Source organism: Scyliorhinus torazame, chromosome 5, assembly GCF_047496885.1.
Source record: "Scyliorhinus torazame isolate Kashiwa2021f chromosome 5, sScyTor2.1, whole genome shotgun sequence".
Classification (NCBI taxonomy): domain Eukaryota; kingdom Metazoa; phylum Chordata; class Chondrichthyes; order Carcharhiniformes; family Scyliorhinidae; genus Scyliorhinus; species Scyliorhinus torazame.
In genome coordinates, this window is record NC_092711.1 from 296,793,198 (window position 1) to 296,817,987 (window position 24,790).

Below are 24,790 nucleotides of genomic sequence, written 5' to 3' on the forward strand. Positions count from 1 at the left end.
TGTTTCCGGGGCAGCGTGATGCACAGTGGTTTGCACTGCTGCCTACGGCGCTGAGGACCTGGGTTCGATCCCGGCACCGGGTCACTGCCTGTGTGGAGTTTGCACATTCTCCCCGTGTCTGCGTGGGTCTCACTCCCACAACCCAAAGATGTGCAGGTTAGGTGAATTGGCCACATTAAATTGCCCCTTAATTGGAAGAAAAAGTAATTGGTTACTCTAAAAAAAACTTTTTTTAAAGTGAAGTGTTTTCTATCCTTAAGAAGAATCTATGGCATGGGTGAATGAGACTCTGCAGTTTAAGTTGTTCCTTTTCCAGGCTGGAGAGGTTGGTTTGCATCCCATCAACGCTGCTACATTCGAGCCCTAGCTTTCTGTGATGAGTTTAGTTCACGTTTCTTGTGCAAATCTAGCAGTTTTGTAAAAATAATAGGGAGTTTGAGGGTGAGTCGTTGTGTATGAGAAGCAACAATGGAACAGTTTAAATTGACCAGCAAGTTCTGAAGATTCACAATTCAAAGGGGTTCACCTTAACCCCTTGAACTTGCTGTCTGATTTTCATATTAATGACAGGGGCATCATGAACTCACCATGGACCAATTTGGACCATTATACTTCTCAGAATCCAATGGGGCACCATATTTATTTACTGTGATACGCGTGTGAAAGTTGGCTTCTACAGCTTGGGCTTTTTTATTGGGTAGGAAATATCCAGGCTTTCAGACATTTCCCTATTTATCAAAGGACTTCTGCCTGAGATCAAGTTGTCCACTTCAGGATCACTGACTCACACTTGTATGAGTTGTGCTGAGAACGACAAGCATTTGTCTTGCATTTTTAAGGCAAGCGTGTGACAAAATAAATAATGTAATGGAGACGGTGCTATCCCAGCATGCATGGCCATAGCGAAATCCCTTTATCAAAATGTTAGGGTTCATTGTTGTATCATTACTTGTGCATATTACAGGAAACTTTCTCTTAACTGTACAGGTGAGCCTGGTGATGCACTAAGATTTCCAGGTGACATAGGAATTAAAGGAGAGCCTGGTCAAGCAGGATACCCAGGTGAGTTCAATCGAGTCATCCCTCTGAGTGTTCTGTTCTTTATATGTCATTCAGAATATCTTATACTTTCTTTCAGCTTCTTCCACCATTTTGGAGGCTCAGAAACATAATAAATAGGTGCCGGTGTAGGCCATTCGACCCTTCAAGCTGCGCTCCGCCATTCAACTTCTATCTCAACGCCATCCTTCCACACTCTCCACATACTACTTGACACCTTTAGAGTCCAGAAATCTTATCTATTTCTTTCTTAAATATATTGAGTGATTTGACCTTGTAGCACAATCAATCACTCACGAGACGAGATGAGAAGGAGTCGAACGATGGCTTTATTACGCAGACTTGTTCCCCAGCAGCACAGTTACAGAATGCGGCTGCTAGGAGAACCCGGGCTCTTATACTCCGCCTTACTGGGTGGAGCCAGTAGGCGGCTGATCCAATCGGGACCTAGTGTCTATCCACCAATAGCCTCTCAGCATCACAGGGTACCTTAATACCCCTAATACACACCACCACAGACCTCCACTGCCTTCTGTGGGAGAGGATTCCACAGGTTCTGGGTGAAGAGATTTCTCCTCATCTCAGTCTGATTGGCCTACCCCGTATCCTGAGTCTGTGACCCTTTATTCTAAACCCGCCACCCCACCCCCAACCAGAGGAAACAACATCCCTGCATCCAGTCTGTCCAGCCCTGTCAGAATGTTTAAATTTCATATAGATCCCCTTTCACTGTTTTAAATTTCAGTGAACATTGGCCCAACCTCTCCTCATGTGACAATGCTGCTATTGCAGGAATCTGTCTGGGGATTTTGTTTTTCTTTATTCGTTCATTGGATGTGGCCGTCGCCGGGCTGGGCTAGCATTTGTTGCCCAGTTAAGAGTCAACCACATTGCTGTGGGTCTGGAGTCACACGTAGGCCGGAGTCAGGATGACAGATTTCCTTCCCTAAAGAACATGAGTGAACCAGATGGGTTTTTACAACAATGGACACCACGAGACTTTTAATTCCAGATTTTTTATAGAATTCAAATTCCACCATTTGCCTTGGTGGGATTCAAACCCATGTCCCCAGAGCATGACTCTGGGCCTCTGGATTACTGTCCCAGTGACAATACTACTCTGCCACTGCCTCCCCTTTGCTGCACTCCCTCTATGTCAAGTATAATCCTTTTCTTAGATAAGGGTATCATTTCTTAGATCAAAAACTGCTTGGTCTATTGGAGTCAGTACCTGACTGGCTGGCTGGAGTGGAAATTTGGGCGGCAGGAAACCACTGCTGGAGACCCATGGAAATTGATGCCAGCCGGAAGCATGGCAACCAAAATGGGCACAGCAAACTCCCAGAAACAACAATGTAATAATGACCAGATAATGACAGACACCAGGGAGAACTCCTCTGCTCGTCATCCAAATAGTGCCATGGGATCATTTATATCCGCCCAAGCAGGCAGATGGGGTGTTTACCAAAGGCCCACCTGAAATATATCACCTCCAGCAGTTCAGCGCTCCCTCAGTACTGCAGTGGAGTGTTATCCATGGAGTGGGATTTGAACCCAGGATCTTCAGAGGCAAGTGTACTAGCAACTGAGCCATGGATGGCACCGAAGAGGAGAGGAAAAGAAAGTTGGAAAGAAAAAAGATCAAAAACATACTGCCTCACTACAGTTGCATTAAAGCAGGGCGAGCTTGTTCAGCAGGGTAGGCAATCAGACAAGTTGACTCACAGAAGGATGTTAGAATTCGTTACGACCTTTTTCAACCATTCACACAAACGTTCAAAATGTTTTGGGCGGCACGGTGGCACAGTGGTTAACACTGCTGCTTCACGCCGCTGAGGACCCAGGTTCGATCCCGGTTCCACTCACTATCTGTGTGGTGTTTGCGCATTCTCCCTGTGCCTGCGTGAGTCTCACTACCACAACCCAAAAAGATGTGCAGTGTAGGTAAATTGGCCACACTAAATTGCCCCTTAATTGGAAAAAAAGAGTTGGGTACTGTAAATGTATTTAAAAATCATTCAATAATTGTTGGACAAGAAAAGGCTCTCAGGCCGAGCTAACCAACTTCATGATGTTGTGATGCCGCATCCATGATGTAGACAGTCCGTATCCACCCAGTGGCATGTAGTTCTCTCGGAGAGACAGAAAACCTGACTCTTTTTAAAACCAGACCGATTCGAGGGGTGAAATCTGGAAAATATCATCGCAACCCTTTAGGGCGGCACAGTGGATAGCACTGCTGCCTCACCGCTCCAGAGACCCGGGTTCAATTCAGTCCTTGGGTGACTGTCTGTGTGGAGTTTGCACATTCTCCCCGTGTCTGTGTGGATTTTCTCCGGGGGCTTCAGTTTCCTCCCACAGTCCAAAGATGTGCAGGTTAGGTGGATGGGCCAGGCTAAATTTTCCCTTAGTGTCCAACAGGTTAAGTGGGGTCAAAGGGTTACGGGGATAGGCTTGGGATTAAGTAGTGCAGTCTTTCCAAGGGCAGGTGCAGACACGATGGGCCGAATGGCCTCCTTCTGCACTGTAAATTGTATGATTCTACAAAACTAGTCCAGGAGACGACATTGACCCTGACTTATATTCGTGGCATCACATTGTTCTTTTCAATAATTTGGAAGGTATCTATATATATCTGTATTTTATGCTGTTACTTTCTCTAATTTCAGGTGAAAGAGGCTTAAATGGTTTGCATGGTGATTCTGGTTTCTCTGGTAGCCCTGGGCCTAGTGGGGTCAAAGGATCACCAGGAGAAAATGGCCGACCAGCTGGTCCAGGTGAGAATCTGTAACGTGTTGCGCAAACTGTGGAAGAATGGCACAGTGCAGGCCGTTCGGCCCAACAAGACTGTGTCAGCATTGTCTCTTCAACTGAGTCTTATCCCATTCCCCTGGCATTCTCCATCTTATGTACAACCTCTACTAAACCTCTCCTCCATCAAACGTTTCTGGAGAAGAGATGCCTGTTTTGGGCAAAGGTCTGGAATGAATCAGGCTTGCGACCTATTGCTCAGATGTCACAGGCACTGTGTACATTTTACAGCGGCAGATCATCACTGCGATACTGTTCTCATACTGGTTCTGCAGCTACCACAGCACTGGCTGCTTCAATGATTGTAAGCTGATCAGTGCGGTCAGGAGCTCTCCTGAGGTGCTAACTTTCTCTGCTTCATCACAAGCCACAGTGATAAGAATGCTTTAAAAGATTGTTTTGCTATCATCTTACCAATTAATTTCTTGTGCTTCTTCCTTCTGTGCTTAGGTACTCCCGGTCGGCAAGGGCCTCCTGGGACTCCAGGTTACCAGGGATCGCAAGGACGTCCAGGTCCTCCAGGACCTAGAGCTCAATTTCCTCATCTAGGACAGAAAGGTGCCGACTATTGCTATTGCAGTATTATGCGTAGATATACATAAATCCAAAGAAATAGTAGTGTGAAAGGCCAATTCATCCCATCCACCTTGGTCTATCACCCAGATACTGCTTTAGTGGCACAGACTGGTCATTGGACAAATATTTTTCTTACATCAAATTTGTATTCCTCTCCTTGCTAAATTGATCATCAGTCCAGCTCTCTCTGCACTATGGTGTGTTTGAAGAGTTAATAGCTCCAAATTTGACTTTTGTTTGTGGATTCTTCAACCAACATTACCTTAAGGATCTTGGATATCTCTCTACTTTCTTAATGATATCACTTAATCTGACTTCACTCCTGTCAACACTCCCCTTGCCCACTATTATCTGTCAGCCTTTTGGTGTTTGTTGTCAATTACATTGTTCATTCAGTTGCGTGTACCAAGAATAATGGTAATTTTTGTTCAACCAGGGCTCTCAGGCGCTCCAGGACTAGATGGTTTGAATGGTTTACCTGGACCTAAAGGACCCTCAGGAACACCAGGTATTTAGCACAAAGAGCTTTGTCAAATCTTCTTTGGGATTGAAGTGTTATCTGATCCCTTCAGCAGGAGCAGGAACTCCTTTGTGATGTTCCATGGGCTCTGAGGTATTTACAGTCCAAAGAATTGAGTCACATCAATAGGAGAAGAATTCATTCTTCTTCGGTTTGCGCTATGAAACCGATCATAAACCTTCTGCCCTGGCACAAACTGGGTGGGCAGTTAAAATAGCAGCCGCTGTGGTTCCACAGTTTTTCCACAGGTTGATGTTTTGCGCAGGTGAATAAGATGCTAGTCAAAAGGTAGTGGGGCCCAGCCTCAAACAAGTTGGACCCTGACGGTCATTATAAGGACCCGACTGCAATTTTTGTACGAGGCGGTGATCCCCGCTGGTCCAACATAGCAACAGGCCAGAGCAGGACCAGAGAACCCATAAAGCTGAGCAAGTGTCATTTTACTTTGGTTTCCCCGTCGGCTGGCAGGTAAGTCGAGGACTGTGCTTTGGGAGGGTCAGCCTTTCCATGGTGTGGGGGAGAAGGGGGGAAGTGTGGGCAGTGATAACATCGGGCTGTACTAGCCTAGTCTTTCTTTTTGAAGCGGGAGGAATTTCCTGCTTTTCTTGATCCCTCATGGAAAGTAAAATAAGATCTCTCCTGGCTCCATTCCTGTAATGTTTGGACTGTGAGGAAGGAACAAGACATCAGTGATAATTCTCATGGCTGATTTTAATTGTCCACTCACTGATTTCCATCAGGGGGTGGTGTTAAATTCATCGCCTGTGTTTGGTTACTGAACAAGAGAATCTGTTACGCAATGAAAAATAACAGAAGGCATTAAAAGCAATTTAATTTATTTAAGCAGTTGTACAGTGCTCACTGAACATGTATTTAATGGGCTGGATTACACGGTCAGCCACAAAGCCATTGCACTGGCCGCTGACGTCGATTAAAGCTGCCCATCACGATGTAGAGATGAGTGAGTGCAGTGATCTCTAATTGGTGGTAAGGGAACCACTGTAATATTTTAGAAGTACAGGCAGAAACTTTGGGATTTGCGTGTTTAAGAGTGCATGTGTGGACTCCAGGAATTACTTTCATTTTCAGTGGAGTAATAACAATGGAATGCTGAAAGTTTCACCATCATTACTGCTGCTAATCCAGTTCCGTTAAGGAGAATGGAAATATAAATGAGGTTGACAGTGAAGGAAATACTTTTTGCTTTAAGTTAAAGTTATTGGCTGGCAATTTCGACAAGAGATGCTCTCCTGCATTTGCACCACCCATCAGGCAATCTACGGGAACACTAAGGGGTCACTTTTTCAGATATTTCCAGCCATTGTCTCAAAGTTGAATGGTTATTTAGTTCCTGATGTTCTAACTGTTTAGGTGTTGGCTTGGCAGCACTGCCAGGCTCTCCCGGCCTTCCTGGGCTAAAGGGTGAACACGGTACGCCAGGCACTGGTAGAGGGGGAGCAGGCTATCCGGGAGCAAAAGGACTTCGAGGAGAGCCAGGTAATTTAGAACATCAACTGTAATTATTCATTATCATTGTACAGGATTCGGTGATGAATCTGTTTTTTCTTCCTGACTATAGGGATATGTGCGTTGCCACAAGCAATTTGTACTTCAGCCTCTTTACTGCTAGTGTTTTATTCTACCACAATAAGGCATGATACTTGTTATGTGTTTCTTTTGCCTGTTACACGACTGGAAATTATGTACTGTGTCTTATGGGTTGAATCTTGGCAGGGGGTGGGCTGTGTAGATGTAGGGTTCGAGATTTCTGTCAAGAAACCCAGAAGTTTGAAATTCCCCACATGATGCGGAGTTTTGAATACATACATTTAAAAATGGCATCCCGATCTCTTGCTATTCTGAAGAGTTCCGACAAGCAAAGCTCCTCAGTGTAAAAAATGGGGCTATGTGCGGCCGCGTCCGCATGTTCCCTGCTAAGCCACATGTTCCCTCCTTATTTAATGCGAATGGTGTGGTATAGCCATGTGTTTCTCGGTGCTGCAAGTGCCGGGAAACATGCAACTAAAGGCGGTCACTATGGGAGGAGAAGGAGGCCATTTGGCCCATTGAGTCTGCACCGACCCACTTAAGCCCCCACTTCCACCCTATCCCCGTCACCCAATAACCCCTCCTACCCTTTTTGGACACTAAGGACAATTTAGCATGGCCAATCCACCTAACCTGCATGTCTTTGGACTGTGGGAGGAAACCGGAGCACCCGGACGAAACTCACGCAGACACGGGGAGAACGTGCAGACTCCGCACAGGCAGTGACCCAGCCAGGAATCGAACCTGGGACCCTGGCGCTGTGAAGCCACAGTGCTAGTCTGGCTTCCCACTTGATATCCAGAAGAGGGATTGAGGGACTTGCCTGTCTTGTTCACCACTTTGAACACCTTGGATCCAGGCAATGAATCTTCCCTGCAGCACTGCACTATGCCCCCATTTCAAATCTGTTGTACCCCTGTTTCTTACTGGCACATGGCACTGGGGTCTTAGTGGGTAAGGTTAACCAGAATTCCATTGTCATCCTACCCATTCTACTTCCTTTTACTCTGGTCAGCCTGGCAGTGGAGGCAAGGACACCCTGCCATCATTGGAATTCCCTGCAGCTTTTGGGACAGAGACTCAGCATTACTGAGTTCCTCCCCATCTGCACATTCATTTTCCCTTGTGATGTACCGTCAATTACCACGAGACGAGAATGGTGAAACAATCGAGGCTGTATTGCACAAGATGTTGTGCCTCCTGCAGCTGGAACCAGAATGGAAGCAGCGCAGGAGAGCATACACTTTTATACGCTGCCTACTGGGCAGAGCCAGCGGGCGGGGATTTACTGTTGTACTTGTAATACAGGGGCAGTACCGTAATACATGCAATGTTACTAGTGGTGTTTACCACATACATCCCCTGTTTAAAAAAGAGTCCGGCGGGGGTGAAGAAAAATATTACAGATTGAGTTTGTCAGGGGCTCTGACCCTCCACTGCGATCGCCTCAGCCCAGGTGGTGATGTGGGCGCCGACGTGGTCACCTGTGACTCCGGGAGCGTGTTGTCCTCTGCTTCGTCACCCTTTAGTGGATCCAGTGAGGGGACGGATCCTGCTGGGGTGGGGGCTGCAGTGAGGTTCGCTGGTGGGAGGGTGGGTGGCGCAGGGGTGGATGAGGCACCCGGGGTGGGGGGGGGGGGAGGGAGCAGTCTCAGGTCGGGGGTTGTGGGTGGGGTCCCAGCGGGTGCCAGGTCCCGGAGGGAGACTATGTCCTGTCGCCCGTCGGGGTGTGCCACGTAGGCGTACTGTGGGTTTGCATGGAGGAGGTGGACTTTCTCGACCAAGGGATCCGATTTATGGCTCCGCACATGCTTCCGGAGGAGGACGGGCCCAGTAACTGTCAGCCATGTTGGGAGCGAGACCCCGGAAGTGGATTTCCTGGGGAAGGCAAACACACGTACGTGTGGGGTCTCATTAGTGGCGGTGCACAGGAGCGACCAGATGGAGTGGAGTGCGTCGGGGATGACCTCCTGCCAGTGGGAGACCGGGAGATTTCTAGACCGAAGGGCCATCAGGAAGGCCTTCCAGGCCGCCCCGTTCTCCCTCTCCACCTGCCCGTTTCCCCGGGGGTTGTAGCTCGTCGTACTGCTCGAGGCGATGCCTTCGCTGAGTAGGAACTGACGCAGCTCATCACTCATGAAGGAGGATCCCCGATCGCGGTGGATGTAGGTGGGGAAACCGAATGGTGAAGGTGCTGTGCAGGGCTTTGATGACCGTGGCAGAAGTCATGTTGGGGCATGGGATGGCGAAAGGGAACCGGGAGTACTCATCAATTATGTTGAGGAAGTACACGTTGTACTTCCCTGATGGGCTGTACAGGGGAGGGGCCGTTTGAAGTCCATGCTGAGGCGCTTAAAGGGGCGGGAGGCCTTCACCAGGTGCGCTCTATCTGGCCGGTAGAAGTGCGGCTTGCACTCTGCGCAGACTTTGCAGTCTCTGGTTACGGTCCTGGCCTCCTCAATGGAGTAGGGCAGGTCATGGACCTTGACAAAATGGAAGAACCGGGTGACCCCCGGGTGTCAGAGGTCATAGTGGAGAGCCCGGAGTCGGTCCATTTGTGCACTGGCACATGTACCGCGGGATAGGGCATCAGGGGGTTCATTGAGCTTCCTCGGGCGATACAAGATTTCATAGTTATAGGTGGAGAGCTCGATCCTCCACCTCAAGATCTTGTCACTTTTGATCTTGCCCCGCTGTGTATTGTTAAACATGAAGGCAACCGACCGTTGGTCAGTGAGGAGAGTGAATCTCCTGCCGGCCAGGTAATGCCTCCAATGTCGCACAGCTTCCACAATGGCTTGGGCCTCCTTTTCGACAGAGGAGTGCCGAATTTCGGAGGCATGGAGGGTGCGGGAAAAGAAAGCCACCGGACTGCCCGCCTGGTTGAGGGTGGCGGCCAGAGCTACATCTGATGCATCGCTCTCCACCTAAAAGGGGAGGGTCTCGTCGACCGCATGCATCGTGGCCTTGGCGATGTCCGCCTTGATGTGGTTGAAGGCCTGGTGGGCCTCAGCCGTCAGGGGGAAAACTGTGGACTTGATGAGTGGGCGGGCCTTGTCCGCATAATTCGGGACCCACTGAGCGTAATACGAGAAAAACCACAGGCATCGTTTCAGGGCTTTGGGGCAGTGGGGGAGAGGGAGTTCCAGGAGGCGGCGCATGCGGTCGGGGTCGGGCCCTAGGACTCCATTTTCCATTATGTAGCCAAGGATGGCTAAGCGGTTGGTGCGGAACACGATTTCTCCTTATTGTAGGTGAGGTTAAGGAGTTTGTCGGTATGGAGGAATTTTTGGAAGTTTGCGTCGTCCTGCAGGTGGTGACGTTATCTAGGTACGGGAAGGTGGCCCGCAGCCCATACTGGTCAACCATTCGGTCCATCTCTTGCTGGAAGGCCGATACCCCATTGGTGACGCCGAAGGGACCTCTAAGGAAGTGATAGAGGCGGCCATCTGCTTCGAAAGCAGTGTATTGGCGGTCCTCCGGGCGGATGGGGAGCTGGTGGTAGGTGGACTTCAAGTCAACTGTGGAGAAGACTCGATACTGCGCAATCTGATTGACCATGTCAGATATGCATGGGAGGGGGTACGCGTAGAGCTGTGTGTACCGGTTGATGGTCTGGCTGTAGTCCACGACCATCCTGTGCTTCTCCCCAGTCTTCACTAACACCACTTGAGCTCTCCAGGGGCTGTTGCTGGCCTCAATGTTCCCCTCCCGCAGAAGCCGTTGGACCTCTGACCTGATGAAGGTCCTGTCCTGGGCACTGTACCGTCTGCTCCTGGTGGCGACGGACTTGCAGTCCGGAGTGAGGTTCACAAACAGTGAAGGTGGATCGACCTTAAGGGTCGTGAGGCCGCAGATGGTGAGGGGGGGCAGGGGTCCGCCGAATTTCAAAGTAAGGCTTTGGAGGTGGCATTGAAAATCAAGGCCTAGTAACAGGACAGCGCAGAGGTGGGGGAGGACGTAGAGCCTGAAGTTGCTGAACTCTACGCCCTGAACGGTGAGGGTCGCGACACAGTACCCCCGGATTTCAACGGAATGGGATCCGGAGGCCAGGGAGATTTTCTGGGTGACGGGGAATACCGGGAGGGAGCAGTGCCTTACCGTAGTAGGGTGGATGAAACTCTCTGTGCTCCCGGAGTCAAAGAAACAGGTCATCTCGTGCCCGTTGATCTTCACCATCGTCGTAGCGGTCGCGAGGTTGCGGGGTCGAGACTGATCCAGGATGATGGAGGCGAGCTGCGGAAGATGTTGGGAGGTCCCGGGCTGATCAGCGGTGGCGGAAGTATCAGCAGGCAGCGAACGGCCAGACGAGCAGGGGTCCTGAGGCGCGGTCCAAAATAGCGTCGAAGATGACGGGCAGCATCAAAGATGGCGGCGCCCATGGGCTGCATGTGGCTTGTGGTGGAGAAGATAGTGGCGCCCCTGGATCACACGTGGGGGGTGTAGTAATGCCGGGCCTGGAAACAGCGGCGACCGACCGGGCCTGGCAAATGGAAAAGTGGCCCTTCTTCCCACACCTGCTGCAGGTCGTGCTCCGCACAGGGCTCACCCGTGAGTAGTGGACTTGGAGCTTCCGTGGGTCCAAGAGTTCTTCAGTGGCTGCTCTGAGGTAGCCTTCGAAGCAGGCTAGCCAGTGGTCGAAGGTGGACGTGGCATTGGCTGTGTGAGGCCTCAGCTCCAGGCGATCAGGCTTGATTAAGATGTTCATCTTTTAAAATCTTGTGCAATAAATTGATGTACTGTCAATTACCACGAGACGAGAATGGTGAAACAATAGAGCCTTTATTGCACAAGATGTTGTGCCTCATGCAGCTGGAACCAGAATGGAAGCAGCGCAGGAGAGCTTACACTTTTATACGCTGCCTGCTAGGAGGAGCCAGCAGGCTGGGATTTACTGTGGTACCTGTAATACTGTGGCAGTACTGTAATACATGCAATGTTACTAGTGGTGTTTACACCTTGCCCATTCGGGTATCGCTGATGGGCCCTGAGGACAAACGTGGGACCCTAAAAAAGTTGAGAGATGGACGGAGAAACAAGGTGTTTAGCCAATAAAGGAGAAGAGTGCATGATACAGGAAGAGTTAAGGAGAAAACCTCATCTGCGGAGACACAATTGGGTCCTCCCTCATACTCAAAAATACTTTTCATTATTTTGAGTTGCCTAAGAAGAATGTTGAAAAGGAATTAAGGCCATTGTTAATAGTTGTCAGCCTACCCAAAATAATTGTTTAATTCAACAACTGCTTGCTTCTCCATCAGGTCGTGGCGGATCATTGGGGCCTCCAGGGAAGCCAGGATCTCCGGGAGTCAGCACCCATTCAAGCTTTCCTGGGAAGCTAGGTGATCATGGTCCACCTGGGTTTGATGGTGAAGCAGGTAAGATATTTCTCTCTGCAGAAACAACACAAAAATGAATGAATTTCTTCTGTCTGTTCATCCTAATGTATATGTACAGGGTTAGTGTTTTCAATTAGTGAATTTGTGTGCCAGTGTTCAGGACTCATAATCAATCATTTGCTATTTTTTGAATTGCTCTAAGCGTGATAGAAGTGTTGACCAAGGTCACACAATGAAGAGCTAGTGTATTTGTTCATGCCACGTCAATAAATTTGCACGTTTATGTGGCATCTTTAACACTGAAAATATTCCTAACGAGGCGTAAGTGAAAATATATGCCAATCCATAGGAGCAAAGCTCGAGGAAGAATGTTCGCTGAAAGAGATATGGAGCTGGATTCTCCGTTTCAGAGGCTGAGTGCCAGCTCGAACGGAGAATGCGCGGGCATATTACGATGCCAAAACCCACGCCAACCCTCACCGATTCCAGGACCGTTGAGGGGCTAGCAGCGGCGCCGGGTGAAGCTCCCGGCTCCCATGCCGAAAAAGGCCAACGAATGGCCGGGTGCCTGGCCGCGCATGCATACGGCGATGACCTGCAGTGGTCGCACCGTACAACCTGGCGCCGACCGTGCGCGGACCCGACCCGCCATCCGCGACCCCACAGGCCACCCCCCACCAGTCCCCCCAGCCCTTGCGGAAGCCCTACCCGGCCAGCGGCATGGATCCCAGCTGAGTGTGGCGCCGCTGTACACAGTCCGCAGCCACCACGCCGGGTTCCCGACCACTGAGGCTGCACGTTTGCCACACGGTCTAGAACTCAGCCCATCAGGGATGGAGCATCGTGGGAGGACGTAGCATGGCGCGCGATGCGATGACTCCGTTTCGGAGGGGTGGAGCATGGTAGTCGCTCTCACCTCATTTCGGCAGTCCAGCTCTTTTGTCCATTTTTGGATCAAGGCTTAACGAGATCAGGAGTTGGGGGACCCTGGCAAAACCCAAACTAAGTGTCAGTGAGCATGTTATTGCTGAGTAAGTGCTGCTTATGTACTGCCAACAGCACTTTCAATCACTTTGCTGATGGTCGGGAGGAGGTTGAGGGGTGGTAATTGAGTTTATGTGGACAGGACAGCCGTGGGTAATTTTCCACATTGCCGCATTGATGCCAGTATTGCAGTTGTACTGAAACAGCTTGGCTAGGAGTTGGATAGTTCTGGTGCTTAGGTTTTCAGTACTATTGCTGGAAAGTTGTCAAGGCCCATTGCCTTTGCAGTATCGCAGCCTTCAGATATTTCTCGATATCACATGGAGTGCATCAAAATGGCTGAAGACTGGCGTCTCTTATGCTGTGAACTTCAGGAAGAGGCCAAGATGGATCGCCCATTTGGTTGAAGATGGTTTCAGTCGCTTCAGCCTTGTCTTTTGCACTGATGTGCTGGTCCCTCCATCATTAAGGAAGAGGATATTTGTAGAGCCCACTCCAGTCAGTTGTTCACTTGCTGTTCGTTTAATTGGTTGGTTTAATTAGTTGTTAAATTGTTACATAAAATATCATGAGGTAATTCACAAGCATCCACATTGCTTGCTTTAATACTCTCGAACATCTTTCACACTCAGTCAAATCCTTCTCAATCATCTCACCACCCCACCTCCCAATGGAAACTGGGCAGTGCTGAAATTAAGGGTCAGATTTTCCAGTCCCACCCACCCGGGGCAGGAAATTCCCCAACAATGTCAGAGCACCTTTGGCTTATCTGACATATTTATCGTCCTTCCCTGCGATGCTTTCTGCGGTAGCTGGGACTGGAAGATTTAGGCCTAACAGTTTACACCCAATCACTTTAACTAATAGTTGATTTAGCGCGGCTCTGATTTTTGAAAGCCCTATTTTTGATGAATACGGTCATTCTAAATGGTTATGTTATCCATCTGTAAGTTAGAAATGGGATTATATGGGACTTGAATTCAGCTTCCATCTTTTCAATGCTTTAATGTGTCATGGCTCTCCATTTCTGTATTTCCCATTCAGTCTATCTTGGGTTTCTTGGTCGCATCTTGGTGCCATGGTTTTGATGAGGGATGAATTTACTTTACACTTCTCCCACTCCACTGCCGTAACTACGGCAGAACTTCAGCTGAAACCCTGTTCCGACTTTCCACGCTGCAGTGGTGAAGCAGAAGAACCCCAAGAAAATTCACCCCATTCCGTTGGTGTCACTACAGTTCAGAAAGTGCTGCAGTGGAAGCTTCCTCAGTAGGTGACGACCTATCCCTTGATGCTCAGCTCCATTGCCATTGCTGAATCCCCCTTCATCAACAGCTTGGGGGGGTTACCATTGACGAGAAACTGAGCTGTGGCTATAACAGCAGCTCGAATGGTTATTGATAAATGCAAACCAGGTTAATCAAAGCAAAACTAGTGGGAATGCTGGAATCATTGGGGCCAAAGGGACCCAAAACCATTTCCTCCATTTTTGTCAGCAACAAACAAGGTACGAGAAAATGGTGGGTCGCGCAGGTCGGCCGGCGTGGGTCGCCGAAGGTTGGTCGGTTGGTAAAAATGGGTCCGCGGAAAAAAAGTTTGAGAAACATTGGGCGTCATTCTCCGACCCCCCGCCGGGTCGGAGAATGGCCGTTGGCCGCCGTGAATCCCGCCCCCGCCGAAGTCTCCGCTCCCGGAGATTGGGCGGGGACGGGAATCCGGCCGCGCCGGTTGGCGGGACCCCCGCTGGATTCTCCGGCCCGGATGGGCCGAAGTCCCGCCCAGGAATTGCCTGTCCCGCCGGCGTAAATCAAACCTGGTATTTACCGGCGGGACCAGGCGGCGTGGGCGGGCTCCGGGGTCCTGGGGGGGGATCTCTCGGGGCGATCTGACCCCGGGGGGTGCCCCCACGGTGGCCTGGCCCGCGATCGGGGCCCACCGATCCGCGGGCGGGCCTGTGCCGTGGGGGCACTCTTTCCCTTCCGCCTCCGCTACGGCCTCCACCATGGCGGAGGCGGAAGAGACTCTCCCCACTGCGCATGCGCGGGAAACTGACAGCGGCCGCTGACGCTCCCGCGCATGCGCTGGGAAACTGACAGCGGCCGCTGACGCTCCCGCGCATGCGCCGCATTTCCGCGCCAGCTGGCGGGGCAACAAACGCCATTTCCGCCAGCTGGCGGGGCGGAAATCCCTCCGGCGTCGGCCTAGCCCCTCAATGTTGGGGCTAGGCCGCCAAAGATGCGGAGACTTCCGCACCTTTGGGCCGGCGCGATGCCCGTCTGATTGGCGCCGGCTTTGGCGCCAGTCGGCGGGCATCCCGCTGTTGGGGGAGAATTTCGCCCCTTGTGTTAATGGAAGAATAAAGGTCAGTGACGGGTGAAAGCAAATCTTAAGAACAAGTGACAGAAGGCTTGGTGGGGGAAGGGAGGGTTTTTAATTTGGGGCAAAAGATGTTTGGTGGAGGTGAAAGGTCACAGTCTAAAGTTGTTGAGCTGAATGTTGAGTCCTGAGGGCTGTACCATGCCTAGTCGGAAGTCAAGGTGCTGCTCCTCTGGTTTGTGCTGGGCTTAATACTAATGGTAACTTCCTTTTACATGTTCTAGGTCCTCCAGGTCCACCTGGTCCCCCGGGGCCACCAGGCTTGGGTTTTGAAAGAGGGGTTCCTGGTAGTCCAGGCTTTCCTGGGGCCTCAGGGCTGCCTGGCGAGCATGGGAACCTTGGGCCTTCGGGATTCCCAGGAGGCCCAGGCACTCCAGGATTGAAGGGTAAGCAATGAAGTATAACTTATATCCTTCTAAGTAAAACATTCCGCTAGTTCCAGCAGATGGCCGATGTACATTGAAGATTAAATGGTACCTGTGCCCAGTTAATGTACTTCCCTAATCAATGTTTACAATACTCTAAGATTTCTTAAATGAATGAGAGGGATGGCAAGTCTGCAAAAGACTGCTAGACAGGACATGTTAAATCTATGACATAGATTGTTAGAAGGGAGCAGATTGCTCTGAAAATGACTCCATTATTCCTTTGTTGGCTTCCTTTTTTCATAGGGGCTGGTTTAGCTCAGTTGGCTAGACAGCTGGTTTGTGATGCAGAACAAGGCCTTCTTTCAGCTGAGGTTATTCATAAAGGCCCCGCCTTCTCAACCTTTGCTCCCACCTGGTGTGGTGACCCTCAGCTTAAATCACCACCAGTCAGCTTTCCCCATGTGCCTGCTACTCTGGCTCCTTTGCCTCTGAACTCCCTACATAAAACGGGATTGCGGCAATGTACTTGTTTAAATTGAAGTTGTGTTTTCGTAGTGCTAGATGTTTTCTAATTGCGAGTTCTTGGCATTTGAACCCTCAACATGCAGGGAACCCATCAGCAGATAAACCAAAATTCCCTAAATGACTCATTTACTGTCGAATGTAGAACGGAGCAATTGGGGAGGAAATAGTGCCTCCGTTTATCAAATCCTTTAATCGTCCTAAACAATGTAGTTACATCACCCATCAATCTTCTATGCTCAAAAGAATACAAGCTGAGTGCAGCCAACCTGCCTTCATGATTGAACTCTGGTATTATTCTCATAGAATCATAGAATTTACAGTGCAGAAGGAGGCCATGTCGCCCATTGAATCTGCACCGGCCCCTGACAAAGCAGCCCATACCTCAACCCTATCCCTGTAACCCAGCAACCCGCACATCTTTGGACTGTGGGAGGAAACCGGTGCACACAGAGGAAACCCACGCAGACACGGGGAGAACGTGCAGACCCCGCACAGACAGTGACCCAAGCCGGGAATCGAACCCGGGTCCCTGACGCTGTGAAGCAACAGTGCTAACCACTGTGCTACCGTGCCTGCATAAAACTCCCTACATAAAACGGGATTGCGGCAATATCAGTTCAATGGGAAAAAGCTAAAACTTTCCATAATTTGTTACAAATTGGCATCAATCATGAACCTTGTTCTGAGAGACTGCTGTACTGAAATTATAAAGTAACATTTCTTGTTGAGGTACACGATGATGCAGAGTAAGACCATGATGTGTGTAACATGATGGAAGAGTACCCTTTACCTTATAACTGAACACCAATATTTTCAGGTTTAAATTTAGTAAGAACTCTTTTTGGGGTGGTGTGGGTGAAATAATAAATCTGACAGTGGGAATAAGGTAATAATAAACAGCTCAATTCTTTGCTTTAGGTCATCGGTCAGAACCAGGCAGAATGGGATATCCAGGTGTGAGTGGTCCTCCTGGTGATCTAGGTTACCCAGGGCCGAAAGGGGATCCTGGTGCCAGAGGTAAGAAATGTTATTTACAGTGAGCTTTATGTGCTTGGTTGTTCTCTCCTTGGAGATTTGTAAGACAACATATCATCATCTGTATTCCATTTTAGAGCTGATTGCAGCATTGGTAGAAATTGATCACAATGGCATAGAGACTAGTTACAAAGAGGTTAGAAATTTGCATTCACTTCACACATTTTCCAAATCCACAACCGGTCCCATGACGTCAAATTCTGCCTCGTACTGCTTGGTGCCAAGATGGCTGCAGAGATATGGGCAGCACCCTATTCGTTCAGTGATTGTCCTTGGTGACTGTTGAATCCATTAAAGACTCGTAAATAGCCAAACGGTAACCTGAACCGCGCATATTGAATCCAGGGGCGAAATTCTCCGGAAACGGTGCGATGTCCGCCGACTGGCGCCCAAAACGGCGCAAATCAGTTGGGCATCGCGCCGCCCCAAAGGTGCGGAATGCTCCGCATCTTTGGGGGCCGAGCCCCAACCTTAAGCAGCTAGGCCCGCGCCGGACGAATTTCCACCCCGCCAGCTGGCGGAAAAGGCCTTTGGTGCCCCGCCAGCTGGCGCGGAAATGACATCTCCGGGCGGCGCATGCGCGGGAGCGTCAGCGGCCGCTGACGGCATTCCCGCGCATGCGCAGTGGAGGGAGTCTCTTCCGCCTCCACCATGGTGGAGACCGTGGCAAAGGCAGAAGGGAAAGAGTGCCCCCACAGCACAGGCCCGCCCGCGGATCGGTGGGCCCCGATTGCGGGCCAGGCCACCGTGGGGGCACCCCCCCGGGGCCAGACCGCCCTGCGCCCCCCCCCCAGGACCCCGGAGCCCGCCCGCGCCGCCTTGTCCCACCGATAAGGTAGGTGGTTTAATCTACACCGGCGGGACAGGCATTTTTACGGCGGGACTTCGGCCCATCCGGGCCGGAGAATCGCGGGAGGACCCGCCAACCGGCGCGGCGCAATTCCCGCCCCCGACGAATCTCCGGTGCCGGAGAATTCGGCAACCGGCGGGGGCGGGGTTCACGCCAGCCCCCGGCGATTCTCCGACCCGGCGGGGGGTCGGAGAATCTCGCCCCAGATGTCAAAGGACTGTGTCCGAGATCAATGCCATATCATTCAAAAATGTTGGAGCGTTGTACAAGATTTCCAAATAGTAAACAGAATTTTTGCGATTTTACTGAAGGCCAGAGGGAGAGTATGCAGATCCATATATGTTCTCTCCAGGAGCGATTCCAGGCACTATCTTCCCTCACTATTAGCAGCAGGGACCAGCATTGTGGGGCTGAGATTGTCCCTGGATTATCTGCACAGGTACCGACATGCCCCAAGCGGAAGAGTTTCCCTCAAGATTGATCCACACAGGATACTAGCAGGTTCATTCCGATGTAGCAGCCAGAACCGTGACTGTATAAATCCAGGGACTGTATTCTGTCTATACATTTATGATCGATTTACAATCGGTGCTTTGTTTTGCTGGACTGATAGCCAATCCTTAAAACTGGAAGATCGTATGGGAATGATTCGAGTAGTCAGTATATGTGAAAGTAGTCCTTTGATAATAAAGAACTTTTGACTACTGCTGAAAAAGGAGACATGGCAAAGCTTTTCATTTTGCACTCATCAGGAACCTTCGCAAGAACATTGAAATGTTCCCCTTGTTCTGGCATTCTTGCGAAATGTCGTGATGAGTTCAAGATGAAAAGCTTTGACTTGTCTCTTTTTTTCAGCAACACGTGAAAGTGTTTTATGATGCAATCTTGGGTGACACTACTATTTAGTCTGGGTTGGCCTGGAGACTCGATGACACTGTTGTGAGTTGTTAAATTGGAAATATCGCATGAAGCCACAAATCACTCAAATCCAAAGGGCAGGATTTTCCCAGCAGAGGGGGGAAGATTGGGAAAATAGCCAAGAACTATGTAGGGATGGCTCACCCAATAAGCTTCCAAGCTCAGCAGCCTCCCCACACTAAACCACATAAGGAATCTGCCAGCTCAATGTAGATCACTCTCTTTGGTAGCCTGGAATGCCATTGGAGCCGAAGGCTCCATATTTCAAAGAGGAGACAGCGGGAAAGGAAGGCAGTTTCCCAGGCCGCACAAAACCCCTAGAGCAGCTTCTTCTCCAACCCTTGGCCCGTCAAATTTTTCGTGTTTGAATTTCTTATTTGGAGGCGGCCCCAATTATCCTGGAGCTGTCCTCCTCTCCCAGTGGCTCAGATGAGGCTGTAGACCTCTATTTGAACTGGCAGCATAAACAGCCCTCGTCCTTACTTGGACAGTGAGAGCCCAGAGGCAGCCAAGTGGAAGGCCTTCTTCAGTAAAATCACTGAGCCAGTTCCACTGCTGTCAAGTGCGGACAGAGAACTCTGGTCTGATTCAGACTTTGGGCTCCTGAATCCCATGGTCAAATTCAGCCCAAAAATTGGCATGATTCTGTGGAAGGGGCCTTGTTCTCTGGAATTTAAAATAATGAGGTGATTTGATTGAAATGCATGAAATCTTTTGAGAGCTTGGGCTTGTCTCAAGCCAAGGTGTCTGCGATTTAGCACTAAGATGAGAAGAAATCTCTTCTTCCAGGGAATTATGAATCTTTGGAATTGTCTATCCCAGAAGGCTGAACATAGCCAGGACTGAGACTTATCGATTCTTGCACACCAGAGGAATCAAGGGATATGAGAACAGGGTAGAAAATAGAGTTGATGTAAAGATTCAGGCATAATCTTACTGAATGGTGGAGCAGGCTCAAGGGACCATATGGCTTACTCCTCCTTCTCTTTCTTATGATTTGGCGATATTCTGCTTCTAAAACATTTCTTCTAAGTGTATATCCAGTCATTCACTTCCCCTGCAGAATAATTAACCGCTGAAATGCTGTGTTCCATTCAGGCGCTAACGGACGACCCGGCTTCCCAGGAGCACCATCAGAACTGGAACCAATGCCCACAATCCCAGGTGATTCAGGCCAGCCAGGATTTGATGGACGGCCAGGTCCATTGGGAGACCCAGGTCACCCCGGTTATTTAGGATTTCCAGGTATGTTTGATTGACAATGTCATTACATTGGTATTATCTCATAGTCAGTCAAATTGTTTCAGGTTAAACAAATGGCCAAGGGCCTCAGTGAGGGGACGCACCGAGGGTCAATAATAAATACCTAGGAGAGAAGGTGAAATAAATGTACAAGTTATGATCAAGGTGGCCCACCTAGAATTGAGCTAATTTTAAATTGTAGGAAGATGAAAAAGATGAGGCAGAGAAGGGGACATATGTCTGCCCTCGCGACATGGCTCAAGCAGAGTGGATCACCTGCTTATTAAAGAACCCACTGCGTTTGGCGGTATGAAATTTGGGTAGCTTCTACAATGAGGAGTCGATCCCCTAGGTCTCTGCCCATGTGGTGAAGAACACTTTGACCCAAGACTCCACAGTTCAAAAGGTCCTGACCAAAAATAAATTAAAGTGAGAGAGACACAGTGAGGTACAAAGGAAAGAAACTTTTTCTAAGACTGCACACTTGGACCCCTGATAATTCTGACAATAATAACCAAGCATTTACAAGGAATATCTCAACGCTGGGATTGAACTTTCCTGTCTGCCAAAAAAAAAACATTTAACAGGCAGGAAATGAATAAAGTCCTGTATTCTTTGTATTCTATAGCAGGCCATTAAAGGCTGTGTTTAAAACGAATAAAGGCTAGTTCAACCAATCGCACAAAATTCAGTTTAATTGTGGGTGCCTGCTAATGGGAATCTGAAAGGGAGCTGGGATTTTATTTCCTTCCAAGCAGACCCTGGGCAGAATCTTGGCAGACCTGTGAATGCAGACTTCACGGCAGAACTTCTACCTGACCCATTCCCGCCTCCAGGCAAACTACTCGTGCTTATTTGTGGGCTGATTAAAAGACTGCCTGGATCTTCTCTCAGACAGACAGGCCCCCTCCCGCTTGAGGCCTAACCCCTGGCAGGTGCCTGGCAGCTGACCTCAGGGGTCCATGCGGCTTCCAACCAAGGCCCCATCAGAGCTATAGCTATTGTTGGGCCACAGAAACTGCCACCAGCTATCTTGTGGATTGGATTCCTCTTCACAGTGGTCATCCTGCAGCTGTTGTCTGGTTTATTGAAATTTAACCTCTTTAGAGGTGTGTCAAGATGGAGGCGCCCACATGTTCCCTCTCCGACAGTGGCTGCATAAATCTCTCCTGGCAGGGCTTCCGTCTTTCCAAGGTGGCAGGTCCTCTGATCGAGCCTGCAGCCTCCGAGGCCCGCCCACCATCATAATTGATTGGCAGATACAGAAGAGGCCTCTTAATTATTTGTAAATGATCCCGACTCACACTCGCAGCCTTAAGGCAGAAGGTTCCTGAATTAGCCATTAAACTAAATGGAAGAGTAAGATAAGGTACAGTCGCCATAGTCCCAGATGACCGTAGGCTGCGTTTCCCTTTGAGGGTAGGTGCTGACTGGTGGTGATTTAACTTGAGGATCACCACACCTCAGTCGAGGGTTGAGAAGGCGGGGCGTTCATGAATAACCTAAATTACTGAAGGAAAGCCAGGATTTGTTCTTCTATGAGGCAAAATGGTAATAATACTCTTTATTAGTGTCACAAGTAGACTTACATTAACACTGCAATGAAGTTACTGTGAAAATCCCCTTGTCGCCACAGTCCGGCGCCTGTTCGGGTACACAGAGGGAGAATTCAGAATGTCCAAATTACCTGACAACATATCTTTCGGGACATGTGGGAGGAAACCCACGCAGACAAAGCGAAAATGTGCACACTTCGCACAGGTAGTGACCCAAGCCGGGAATCGAACCCAGGTCCCTGGCGCTGTGAAGCAACAGTGCTAACCACTGAGCTACCATGCCGCCCGAAATGAGTGACCAAGAAAAAAAAACATCACTGGAGCCTTTCCCTGTCAATTATATTGCTGTTACATCACGAGTAGTCTGGGAGAACTTAAACATTCTAAAAGTATGAATAATTTAGGAATGAATTATTCTGATTTTCTTTCCCTTACTCTCCGAGAACCTTGTTGCTCAATTAGGCTGGCTGTTCGTTATATATCACCAGCCTCTTGTTCCTCTCCTATTGTGTGAGCCAGGCCATTGAACCTGGGTGTGATTTGCAGTGTAGCTAATACCTGTGATTCTCAAAGGAAGTTTAACGCGGTGTTGCAGCAGACTGCCTCAAAGTAGCTCTAGTCTGGTGCCACTTTGCGAGTACCCTTTGATGCCGCATTCATACTCTCTCTGAGAATTGCAAACTTCAACAGGGTTGTGCAGAGGGTAAGTTTTCCTTTTTATTTTGCAATGCAGGTAACAAGGGCCAGCCTGGAAAACCGGGTAGAGTGGGACCAAATGGTTTTCCTGGCCCTCCAGGTTTTGTGGGAGACCCAGGCCAGAAAGGGTATCCTGGATCACATGGATTAGAAGGTAAATCGAATGCACAAACAATTTAAAATCAGCACTTAAAATAGTTCCATTCTGCTGATTTGAACTTCCTGAATATTCAAATCAAGTAATTTATTCGAATGGTTTAATGATGCTTCTCGTTAAATTATTAATTAAAAAATTATTGTAAATGCTTCTCTTGTTGTTGTCGTCATATCACAAACCATTTTCTTCATGTTGAACCTTTTTTAGCTTGAGCTGTCGGGTCATCTTGCTACAAATGCAATTTGTAGAGAATGACCATGCTCATTGTTTCATTATTTTCTTTAAAATTCTATTATTTTATGGTTGAGAACATTGGCAATCATTCTGACCCTGGGATTCCAGCACAGTAATTCTGAAGTGCATATACGCAGCCTCAGGTTCATTCACCCTTTAGTCCTTGGCACATATGAGATTTTAGGTGTAATAACATAGAACATAGAAAATACAGCACAGACCAGGCCCTTCGGCCCACGATGTTGTGACGAACCTTTGTCCTAGATTAATCATAGATTATCATTGAATTTACAGTGCAGAAGGAGGCCATTCGGCCCTTTGAGTCTGCACCGGCTCTTGGAAAGAGCCCCCTACCCAAACTCAACACCTCCACCCAACGCCAAGGGCAATTTTGGACACTAAGGGCAATTTATCATGGCCAATCCACCTAACCTGCACATCTTTGGACTGTGGGAGGAAACCGGAGCACCCGGAGGAAACCCACGCAGACATGGGGAGGATGTGCAGACTCCGCACAGACAGTGATCCAAGCCGGAATCGAACCTGGGACCCTGGAGCTGTGAAGCAATTGTGCTATCCACAATGCTACCGTGCTGCCCTTAAGAACAAATAAATCTACACGATATCATTTTACCGTAATCCATGTACCTATCCAATAGCTGCTTGAAGGTCCCTAATGTTTCTGACTCAACTACTTCCACAGGCAGTGCATTCCATGCCCCCACTACTCTCTGGGTAAAGAACCTACCTCTGATATCCCTCCTATATCTTCCACCTTTCACCTTAAATTTATGTCCCCTCGTAATGGTTTGTTGCTCCCGGGGAAAAAGTCTCTGACTGTCTACTCTATCTATTCCCCTGATCACCTTATAAACCTCTATCAAGGCACCCCTCATCCTTCTCCGTTCTAATGAGAAAAGGCCTAGCACCCTCAACCTTTCCTCGTAAGACCTACTCTCCATTCCAGGCAACATCCTGGTAAATTTCCTTTGCACCTTTTCCAAAGCTTCCACATCCTTCCTAAAATGAGGCGACCAGAACTGTACACAGTACTCCAAATGTGGCCTTACCAAAGTTTTGTACAGCTGCATCATCACCTCACGGCTCTTAAATTCAATCCCTCTGTTAATGAACGCGAGCACACCATAGGCCTTCTTCACAGCTCTATCCACTTGAGTGGCAACTTTCAAAGATGAATGAACATAGACCCCAAGATCTCTCTGCTCCTCCACATTGCCAAGAACTCTACCGTTAACCGTGTATTCCGCATTCATATTTGTCCTTCCAAAATGGACAACCTCACACTTTTCAGGGTTAAACTCCATCTGCCACTTCTCAGCCCAGCTCGACATCCTATCTATGTCTCTTTGCAGCCGACAACAGCCCTCCTTACTATCCACGACTCCACCAATCTTCGTATCGTCTGCAAATTTACTGACCCACCCTTCAACTCCATCATCCAAGTCATTAATGAAAAACACAAACAGCAGAGGACCCAGAACTGATCCCTGCGGTACGCCACTGGTAACTGGGATCCAGGCTGAATATTTGCCATCCACCACCACTCTCTGACTTCTATCGGTTAGCCAGTTCGTTATCCAACTGGGCAAATTTCCCACTATCCCATGCCTCCTTACTTTCTGCAGAAGCCTACCATGGGGAACCTTATCAAATGCCTTACTAAAATCCATGTACACTACATCCACTACTTTACCTTCATCCACATGCTTGGTCACCTCCTCAAAGAATTCAATAAGACTTGTAAGGCAAGACCTACCCCTCACAAATCCGTGCTGACTATCCCTAATCAAGCAGTGTCTTTCCAGATGCTCAGAAATCCTATCCTTCAGTACCCTTTCCATTACTTTGCCTACCACCGAAGTAAGACTAACTGGCCTCTAATTCCCAGGGTTATCCCTAGTCCCTTTTTTGAACAGGGGCACGACATTCGCCACTCTCCAATCCCCTGGTACCACCCCTGTTGACAGTGAGGACG

The 24,790-nt window shown here is 49.1% G+C and overlaps 1 protein-coding gene across 1 annotated transcript in view; it reads left to right on the plus strand.

Moving 5' to 3' along the window:
* col4a6 (collagen, type IV, alpha 6) overlaps positions 1 to 24,790 on the plus strand; it is a 497,938-nt gene that overhangs the window by 459,039 nt on the left and 14,109 nt on the right. The window contains exons 35-44 of the mRNA XM_072501535.1: positions 988 to 1,062; positions 3,729 to 3,836; positions 4,321 to 4,428; positions 4,883 to 4,954; positions 6,338 to 6,463; positions 11,776 to 11,892; positions 15,438 to 15,599; positions 17,025 to 17,123; positions 20,008 to 20,154; positions 22,441 to 22,557. Coding sequence (XP_072357636.1) covers positions 988 to 1,062; positions 3,729 to 3,836; positions 4,321 to 4,428; positions 4,883 to 4,954; positions 6,338 to 6,463; positions 11,776 to 11,892; positions 15,438 to 15,599; positions 17,025 to 17,123; positions 20,008 to 20,154; positions 22,441 to 22,557 — 1,131 coding nt within the window. The remainder of the gene's footprint in view (positions 1 to 987; positions 1,063 to 3,728; positions 3,837 to 4,320; positions 4,429 to 4,882; positions 4,955 to 6,337; positions 6,464 to 11,775; positions 11,893 to 15,437; positions 15,600 to 17,024; positions 17,124 to 20,007; positions 20,155 to 22,440; positions 22,558 to 24,790) is intronic.